At 38.5% G+C, this 10,573-nt stretch overlaps 1 protein-coding gene across 1 annotated transcript; it reads right to left on the bottom strand.

Moving 5' to 3' along the window:
• Positions 1-2,358: 2,358 nt before the first annotated feature.
• On the bottom strand, positions 2,359-3,057 carry LOC132277952 (uncharacterized). The gene has a single exon (XM_059779792.1). The coding sequence runs from the start codon at positions 3,055-3,057 to the stop codon at positions 2,359-2,361; it is 699 nt and encodes a 232-aa protein (XP_059635775.1).
• Positions 3,058-10,573: the final 7,516 nt, after the last annotated feature.

Raw genomic sequence — 10,573 nt, 5'->3', positions numbered from 1 at the left:
TAAAGACCTGAAAATGACTTTCGGTATAACTGATTGTTAATGATGGCATATTTAGCTGCGGTGAGACGGAGCTTCCGTGCTTCAGACTTCTGGTTTGGAAGAACTCCATGCTTGAGGTAGGCTTCCAATGGATCAATCCAGCATGGTTCTCGAGGAATAACTAGAATCACCATTACTTCCTGCGGAGGATTAATGCTGGGCTCGTCCAGGACGTCAATCGGCACAATCCGAGTCAGATCTTCATTCGTGGATGACGCTGATATGGCCAATTGATCTGCTTCGGCATTCTTAACAAGAGGTACTTGATAGAATTCGATCTGATCGAATCCCTATGCAACGTTCTCTACAGCTTCTTTATATGCTTTCCTTCTCTCCTCTTTGGGATGGTATTGACCTGTCACTTAATTTATAACAAGCTGTGAGTCACTAAAAACCTTTAAGCAACGTACCTGGAGGCTGCTAGCCAATCAAAGACCAGCAAGTAATGCCTCATACTCAGCCTCATTGTTCGTAGCCGGGAACTTCAAACAGATAGATTGCTGCAGCTTGGTGCCTTTGGGTGTTGACATTACAACGCCTACCCCTGCACTTGCTTGATTCGAGGAGACATCGACTCGAAGTTCCCACTGTGGTTCAGGGTGTACCGGCTCTTCGGGAGTGTCTTCATATTCAAGAAGAAAGTCTGCTACGGCTTGTCCTTTGTGCGACATCTTTGGCTCATAAGTTATGTCGAAGGAACTAAGCTCGATAGCCCACTTGGTAATTCTTCCAGATAAATCGGGCTTAGAGAGTATACCCCGTATAGGATAGTTGGTGAGTACCACAATGCTATAAGATTCAAAATAATACCGAAGCTTCCTCTTGGCATAAATCAAGGCTAAGATAACTTTTTCTGCTTTACTATATCGCGTCTCCGCATCTGTCATGGTCTTACTTGTGTAGAAGACTGGATATTGCCTCTTTCCTTCCTTTCTAATCAATGCTGCACTTGTCGCTATATTAGAAATTGCCATATACATAATAAGAGCCTCCCCGGGTTTTGGAGCGGATAAAATTAGTGGTTCGGCCATGTAACCTTTCAACCGAATGAGGGCCTTCTGCTGCTGAGGTCCCCATATATCTTTATTCTTAAGTCGTATAGCATCGAAGAATGGTTTGGACTTATCTGACAATCGGGATATAAACCGGCTGAGGGCTGCGATCCGACCGGTAAGAACCTGCACCTCCCTGCGATTTTTTGGTTCCTGATTCTAGATAAGGGCCTTAGCCTGAGCCGGACTTACCTCTGTCCCTCTTTTATTCACTATGTGGCCGAGGAATTGACCTGATGATACCCCGAATGAGCACTTGGATGGATTCAACTTCATGTTGTACTTCTTCAAGGTATTGAAAACTTCCTGTAGATGCTTCGGATGATCTTCTTTCTTCACACATTTAACCACCATGTCATCTATATATGCTTCAACTGTCTTTCCCAGCAGATTATCTAATATCTTGTTGACAAGGCGTTGATAAGTAGCTCCCGCATTCTTCAGTCCAAAGGGCATGACCTTGTAACAATAAGTCCCATTTTCTGTAATAAAAGCCATTTTTTCTTCATCTTCGGGATTCATAGGAATTTGATTGTATCCCGAGTATGCATCTAGGAATGTCAGCCTCTCGTAGCCGGTGGTAGCATCAACCATCTGATTTATCTTGGGCAGAGGGAAGCTATCTTTAGGGCAGGCTTTGTTAAGGTTGGTATAGTCTACACAAACCCTCCATTTTCTATTCTTCTTTTGTACGACTACCACGTTTGACAGCCACTGTGGATATTGCACTTCTCGAATGAAACCCGCTTGCAATAATTTGCTCACTTCTTCAGCTATAATGTGATTGCGTTCGGGGGCAAACCTTTGGCGGATCCACCTTTAGACTATGGCAGGAAACTAAGGGATCGATCCCTACCATGTCCGAGTGATCCCACGTAAAGGCATCTGCATTGCTCCGGATAACATCAATTAATGCCTCATTTTCTTCGGATGTGGAGGAAGAGCTTAAATAGGTAACCTTCTGAGGGTCACCGAGGAAAACATCCACGGCTTCAATGGTCTCTTCGGTGGGCTTCGCAATATCCTCTTCCTCCTTTACCTTAAGATACTTGGGCAGAGGGCTCTGTAATTGCTATTTGGGTCCAGTTTTGGAAGCCACACCTGGTTGCTGTTGAGTCGACACCCTCTTTGCTTCAACTTGTGTCAACATATAGCATTCCTTCGCTGCGGCTTGATCGCCCCACAGATTAATTACTTCTTTCCCGTCCGGAGATAAGTACCGCATCACCTGGTGAAGGGTGGACGGAACTCCTCTCATCCGATGTATCTAACCTCTTCCCATAATGAGATTGTAAGAAGGATGAATCTCTGTTAAAACAAAGTTTTCCTTCAGAGTCCTCTTCGCCGCGGTTACGAACAAGTCTATTTCTCCAAGGGGATCTACTCTTGTGCCATTGAACCCCATCAATAGGCTAGAGGTAGGTCGAATAGATGATGATGGGATCTCTAGCTGCTCAAAGACCGTCTTTGTGATTATGTTGGCGCTACTTCCTGGATTTATCAAAACCCTCCGGATCATACAATTGGCCATTAAAAGACTGATGACCAATGGATCCTCGTGGGGGAGTTGAACTCTGGATAGGTCGCCATCTCCGAATCCAATACTGATGATACCCGAAGTGATAGCACTGACCCAGGATATCCTCCTAAGCTTGTGGGCTGCCCTCAGTCTGGATCTGTATACCTCCTTGGACTCTTGATCATCTTCAGACCTACCATGTATTGCATGGATGACTTTTACTTGCGTACCTTCTACCTTGGGGGGATAGACCTCGCGGGGCTTTGCATACTCCTTTGTCATGGGGTAATTCGTCAACTCACCTCTGGCGATCATATTCTCCACCTGTCGCCTGAGGGATCTACAATCATTGGTTGAATACCCATAATCTCGATGATAAGCGCAATGCTTGCTTTTGTCCCTTTGCTCCAGGGGTTGCTTTATTGGCTGCGGAGTTGTGAACTTCATCTTATTCTCTTGGAAGAGCCAAGCCAAGGTAGTTCAGAGAGGTGTAAATCCTTCATCTACCCTTTGCCTTTTTTCAGGTGCCTGGGTGATCGGCGTTGAGGAACGTTGGTTTTTTTGAATCTTTGGAATTGGAACTCTTTCAAGAGGCTTATTTTCCACTGTCACGGGGGTGGCGTGCTGCGCTCGGTGGGTTATATTCTCCTCAAGCCGAATGCAGATCTGGGCCCTGACATTGAGAGTCTGCATGTCAGGAGGAGACTACTTGACTTAGGAAGTGTGGAATTTCGTCCCCTAAATCATCGCGAGTTTAAATGTCTCTATAGCAGCTGCAGGATGATAATCTGCTATTTCTGAGGCTTCCATGTTGAATCTTGACAAGAAATCCTGTAATGTTTCCCCCTTTTTTTGCCTTACGGTGAAGAGGCTGGCAATACTTTTCTTTTGCTTCTTATTCCCGCAATACTGTGCCAGGAACATGGTGCATAGAGTTACGTATTCCGGGATGGACTTATGCGGTCTATTCCTGAACCATTCTAGTGCTGCTCCTGTCAAACTGGTAGGAAAAACTCTGCACATCCAAGGGTCATTACGATCATCCAAAGCCATTTTTTGAGCGTAATGATCTAGGTGCCGAGAAGGATCCCCTGTTCCATCAAACTGGGTGGAAGAAGGCATGGTAAATTTCTTGGGCCTCTCAACCAGATATACATCGTCAGTGAAATGAGTTTTGACCAAGGAATTTTTGTGTTCTCTAGCCATCTCGGCAGGTGTCTGAATCTTCAGGAGTTTCTTCTCGTCAAAGGCATCCTGGACACCTGCACCATCTGGGATTCCATTGGACCACACCGTAAGCTTATGGCTGGATTCGACTTGCTCATCCTGTGTGCGACGAGGGACGTTATCTGAAGCCGCAGCCTCGGATCTTGCCCTCCGTTGTTGCTGAACCTCATTTTGCTGAGCCTCATTGGGTCGTGCCCCATTAGGTGGAGCCCCATCAGGCGGAAGTCCAGTAATCGGAGGAATATTCTGACTAGGGGGTGCTGCTGTGTCACCCACTGGTGGCGGTGGTGCCAACTGAGCCAGCACCGTTTGCAAAGTGTTATTCTGCTGTTGAAGCAGGGCGATCTGAGCCACGCTTGCTTCATTTGCCTGACGAAGTACGTCAAACTGGTGTAGAAACTCTTCACGCATCTTCTGCATCAACTCCGTCTGTTGATCCGTTGAAGATCCTCCGTTCGACATTCTGGATGGTAACTGCAGGATTCACTTGTGGAACAAAAAACAAAAGTGGGAATATATTTGCACACGTTTCCCACAGACGGCGCCAAAGTGTAGGTGCAAAATTTTGCCCAACCAATAATGATTAGGAGAAATAGCACAACTCACTCAATAAACAATAAAAATAAACAAGGACAGTATATAGAGAAGCGTAGAATTGCTTGATTCCTTTATTGGAAGTCTAGGCCTCTATTTATATACAAAAGTTAGAAGAATTATGGTAGGTTTCGCGTTGCTTGTCCTCTAATTCTTTCCATATACAATTTTCTTTACAAATAGAATTCTTTCCTCTTTATAATTCTTCCCTTACCAGATTTTCCTTACACAGAACTTGCTTCCTTTGGTGAATCATTTTCCTTGCAGGGACCGGCTCCTTCTTTAAATGGATTTGGGCCGCATTTAACTTGGTCCACATGACTCTGTTCATGGGCTAGAAGTTTGACATTAGTGACATTGGGCTGCTGGCATCTTGATTCGGGTTTTAGTAAAGCTGGTAGTTAGATAACAGTAGTTTTGGGCTAATGACCAACTCAACTTGAGCTTTTAACGAGATGGGTTTTGAACTTTATCAAAGATAAAGTTATATTTATGATGACGTGGACTGCTTTTATTGGAGGGAGATTTTTCCCTTCACAGCTATACAACTAGCCCAAGTCGCCCAATTCAGTTTGGTCAGGTCCGATTTTTCGGTTTACCGAATTTTTTGAACACCCTTAACCACAACCTCGTGGGGTGTCAGTTTAATTTATCCAACAATTTATTATGTGGGTGTATTTGTAAAATTATTCAAAATTTTATAGGAAAAAATATAATTGTTGAAAAAAATTTATAGGAAAAAGTATAATTATTGAAAATTTTATAGAAAAAAGTATAATTATTAAAAAAATCTGGCAGGGATTTTGAACAAGCAAGCAGATAACAACAACTCAAGCGGGAGCAAAAATTCAGGCTTAATCCCAATAAAAGACCAAAACCAAATGATAAACATCCACGCGATGGTGAAAGGACTAAATTAATAAACAAACTGTTTATGCAAAAGAATTAGGACTCTGATCGATTGTCCCATACGCTGATCTTATGTCATCAAAAAAATCAACTTTGCGTATATGGTGACACGAATCAAATGAGGACCCATATCCGCTCATAATTAATTAATTGCTAAGCATCTGTAACCTGCTCATTATTTCCTTTTCTATCCTAATTAGTCCTTCCGTTTCCCAAACCAAGTAATTAAAAAGCCAAAAAAGAACCCAAAATTCAGAAATCCTTGACCTTTTCTTCCATCACAATCAGTGCTGTACCCTAGAGGACCACACATGATTGTCCTAAATCAGAAATTCTTTATCTTTTCTTTTATTATAATCAGATAAAGCACGTTGTACCAGATCACAATGATTCATGTCCTAAATGATTATCCTAATTCCATGTGAACATGTTTTGTCACACCCACGTTATACTCGAATACGACTGTACGAGTAAGCTACCACCACTCATTTTAGCGGTATACTGCATTTTTCACACTTGGTACTTGTTGCACTGCATTTTTCACAATCTGATGTTGACAACCAAGTTCTTCTAAAATGAAATAATGAAAATATCAATTGTAATTTAGTGGTTGAAGTAAATTGTAATTTAGTTTCTTCATCAATAATATTCTTATCTTTGCTAGGAGGAAAAAAAAAAATTGAAAACTTTCTCTAAACCAAATACGTAACAAAGGGAATAAACTTGCCTTTGTTTATCATCAACTTGATGTTAATTCTAAAACATCAAATGAGCAGCGGGTATAAACTTAAAGTTTTCAAAAGAAAGATTAAGAATTCAAGTGTCAATTTTATACGAACATGATGTGTTTGTTTATCATAGAATTTATCTACTATATGACTATGGTTTCATTTATTTGGTATAGTTTTTATGACTATGGTTTCATTTTATTTGGGTAAAGAGCGTAAACATACAACAGCAGCAACAACTATTAATATTAAGTTTAACTTTCAAAAAACAAAAAAGAAGAGAAAAGAAAAAAAGAGGAGAAAACAACAACTAAATCTTTTTCCAACTATTTGGATAGGCTTCTATTAATTGGCTTTGTTTAAGGCTACATCCTTCATCAATCCAAATTTATATTTACCTAAATGAATATAAATAAAAAAGTTGAACGTCTTTTATCGGGATCAACTTAAGTTTATCACCAATTTGATCAAGATGCATTTGTAAATGATTATTTATCAGAAGACCAAAATGGCTATTCAATCTTTCTTTTGTTTGATTTGTTTTTGAATTTTTTTGGGGTAGACATTTTTATAGGGTGCTAATTCAAACTGATAATAGAGGAAGATCTCCAACATTGGCTGCTGAGTAACTTCAAACAAGATTATGGCTGTTTAGTAAATTTGCTGCTCCTGTGGTGATTCTCTATCTTTATGGCACTGTTACCTTCTAGATGTCCGAAGAAATCACCAAAATATCAGTTTTTTTTTTTTTTTTTGCTTCCTTTGTTTTGTTTTTTGTTTTTTTTTTTCCTTCAAGCTGTGCTAAAGCACTTGTAATATATAGCCCTCTATCCTTATTTATGGTCACGCTTGTAAAATTCATGTACTAGTTCTATAATTTAAATTCTACTTACCACACTTTCCAATTTATGCAAGGGTAAGGTTACAAGACATCAATTAAAATCTAGGCATTATAGTCATGAAATTCCAAGCAGGGAGTGCTTGATACAAGTAGAGGCTAAAGCAAAAAAAAATTGGAGGCCTTTTAATGCTTTATATACATTGTATAAATTAGTAAGAATTTAAAAGAAGAAGAAAAGATAATAAACAAATTTAATATAACATGAAAAAATACTAACAACTTGTGTGAGGTTCCTATTTTTTTAAAGGAGGTTAAGATTTCGAAACTCAGTGGAAATAGTGCATGTAAATCTCAACTAAAGAAAAAAAAAACATAACATGAAAAAAATGTGAGAAAAGACAAGTAATTAAAGCAGAATGTGCTTCAACATAAATCCAATACTTTTATGTAAAACTAAACATTAATAAAATGTGTGCTTCAGATTCAATACATATTTTTTGGCCCACGTCAAAAACTTTGGAGAAAAGTTGCATGAAAGAGAAATATATAACCTGACATTGACTTCATTGCCTGGTGGAAGAGAGTTGCATCAAAAAACTTGGAGGAAAATGAATTTTTAACAAGGGCGTTGGATCAATTTTTATTTTTATTTTTTAAGGCCACTCGTAAATGGGAAAGTGATATACCATGTTGGGGGGCAGTACAGATAGGATAAAACGATTTTTCAACTACTCTCGAAAGAATCCATTGGTTTGAAGGACGAGGTCAGTGGTGGGGCTCGCTGTTGCCATACGATATAATGCCATATCGCAGACACCATGACATCATTGACAAAGACTAGACGGAAAAGAAAAATAAAATGATTAATTACACTCACACTCTTTAAAATTTGTCTTATTAACAATCAGACGAAAGTTGACTCATTTTTTAACAATAATCACCCCTTAGGTTTAATAAAGTTGACAAAGACACCCCTCTCACATCTAACACATAGTGAATTAATATTATTGCCCTTTGACTTGATAATTAACCTATTTTGACCTTGCAATTACGTTTTTAACCTTTACTACTCATTTTATTGGACCAAACCACCCTTACCTGTAGAAAAATTTGTGAAAAATATGGGGTGATATAGGCTTTCAAACCTTCATATCACAGGCACCGCCGCCACCACTCCACAGTTGCCACCACCACCTATATAAATCCATCACCAAATCCAGCTTAATCAAGTCCAAATCCACATACAACATACAAAAATAAATTCCATAGACACACACACACACACACGCACATAGATATATATATATATATATATATATATATACAACAAATTATACCAAGTCAGAGGTCCATGAAATTTTGGTGGAATTGGGTGTTGGAAACGAGGGCATTAAAAATATAAACTTTGGATGAGAATTGAAATAGATTCTGTTAAGAATTTCTTGCGAATTTATAGACGAACGCGTTCCTTTCCGCAAAGAGATGAACGTGGGATATTTACTTTCTCAAATTTATTTCTGGGTGAATGAGAAATTAGATCCAAAGTGAAGTATTTGATAAGCCTAAATGGAAAAAATGTTAAAACCAATTGAAATTTAAATAAGTCAAGCTTGTGCTTAAATTTGGGTTTGGGCTTGAGCCTAATTGTAAAGTTCGGTTATTCTTTTTACTAAATGGAATTTTGGATTGGGCTTGTTTTTGGGCTGGGCTTATTTAAATGGGTTTTACAAATGGTTGGTTTTTGGGTGGTTGGTGTTTTAAATTTAAATTAAAAAACCACTTTTTAGTTTTTTACAAAGGATTGCACCTTTTTCCGAACTATCATAACCTATGGTTGCACCCACCCGAAAAAGTAACTTGCTACCTATAAATAACCCCCTTTGGATCATTTGCAAATCATACCAAAATTCAGAGAATTCTTCTCTTCTTCTGAATTTTCTTCTTCCTCCTTCTCTTTTTAGTTTGTGGGTTCGAATCTTAGTATTTGGGTTCGAACCTTAGTCAGTCACTCCGAGTCCGAGATCGAGTCAGAGAGTACTACACCGAACCGGTTCGCATGTTCCTTTGATTTGCAGTGCTACTACCGAAAGAAGGCAAGTCGTTATATCCTGAGAGATAGACGCCATTGATTCCGTTAGCACCATATCAAGTCGGTTCCAGTATCTTTCGGAAATGCTTGTGTAAATGTTGCAAGGATGGTTCCTTTGATGTACGGTTACGATAACAATCATCACCTTCCAGACCTTGAGGAGCAAGTGAAAGAAATGCTTTATGGCACTGTTACCTTATAGATGTCCTAAGAAATCACCAAAATATCAGTTGTTTTTTTTTTTGCTTGCTTTGGCTTTTTTTTGGTTTTTTTTGTTTTTTTTTCAAGCTGTGCTAAAGCACTTGTAATATATAACCCTCTACCCTTGTTTATGGTCACGCTTGTAAAATTCATGTACTAGTTGTATAATTTAAATTCTACTTACTACACTTTCCAATTTATGCAAGGGTAAGGTTACAAGACATCGATCAATTAAAATCTAGGCATTATAGTCATGAAATTCCAAGCAGGGAGAGCTTGATACAAGTAGAGGCTAAAGCAAAAAATAAAATAAAATTGGAGGCCTTTTAATGCTGTATATATACTGTATAAATTAGTAAGAATTTAAAAGAAGAAAAGATAATAAATGAGTTTAAAATAACATGAAAATAATGTGAGAAAAGACACTAACGGGCCATTGATTTAGTGGTATCGGCGTCTTACTTCTCAAAAGGAGATTAGGGAGTTTAAGTCTTAAAAGAAACATGTATGTGTACAACATAAATCTTGCATTTTGATGTAAACTAAACATTAATTAAATGTGTTCTTTAAATTCAATACATTTTTATGGCCACCGTCAAAAACTTTGGAGAAGAGATGCGTTAAAGAGAAAAATAACCTGACATTGACTTCATTGCCTAGTGGAAGAGAGTTGTATCATAAAACTTGCAGGACGAATGAAATTTTAACAAAATTCAACAGACACCAGAATCAAAGTCTCTCAAGGGCGTTGGACCAATTTAAGTCGGACTGCTTAACTTTCTCCTTGACAGAAGGCTTAGAAATTAAGACTCCAAGTCACAGGGAGATTAGCAATGATTTTGCTTTGGACGTTGGTTAATTTTTTTTTTTTGGGTAGCCTAGGTTTTACCATAAACTTTTTTTTTTTTTAAGGCCACTCATAAATGGGAAACTGATATACCTTGTTGTGGGACACTACAGAAAGGATAAGACGATATTTTTCAACCACACTCGAAAGAATCCACTGGTTTGATGGACGAAGGTTTTGAATAGGTCAGTGCTGGGGCCTGCTGTTGCCATCGGATATAAGAGTATCCGGTATGCATCATACACCTTCTATATCTATTTTTTTTTTTTAAAAATAGAGTGCCACATAAGCATTGTTTAATAAAAAATGCTTCCATGATACTCTATTTTTTTTTAATGAAAATTGTTCTAGGGCATGCAACATCAATATCTCACTACCTAAAGGTGGGCCATCATCGACTATAGCTAAAGATGTTGAGAAAATGAATCAAAAGCTAACAAAGAAAATATTAAAATATTATAACAAAATAGATAGATATTATCCATGTGATTGTCTAACCGTGGAGAATGAAACAATAACAAGTGGGG

The sequence above is a fragment of the Cornus florida genome, unplaced genomic scaffold (genome assembly GCF_030987335.1).
Source record: "Cornus florida cultivar Cherokee Brave unplaced genomic scaffold, ASM3098733v1 CherokeeBrave_3.0.0_Hap2_Chr01, whole genome shotgun sequence".
Taxonomy (NCBI): domain Eukaryota; kingdom Viridiplantae; phylum Streptophyta; class Magnoliopsida; order Cornales; family Cornaceae; genus Cornus; species Cornus florida.
This window is presented reverse-complemented; position numbering and strand designations above follow the sequence as displayed.

Coding starts and splice junctions, on each gene's coding strand:
- LOC132277952 (XM_059779792.1), bottom strand. CDS start 3,057: ATGAAGTTCACAACTCCGCAGCCAATAAAGCAACCCCTGGAGCAAAGG.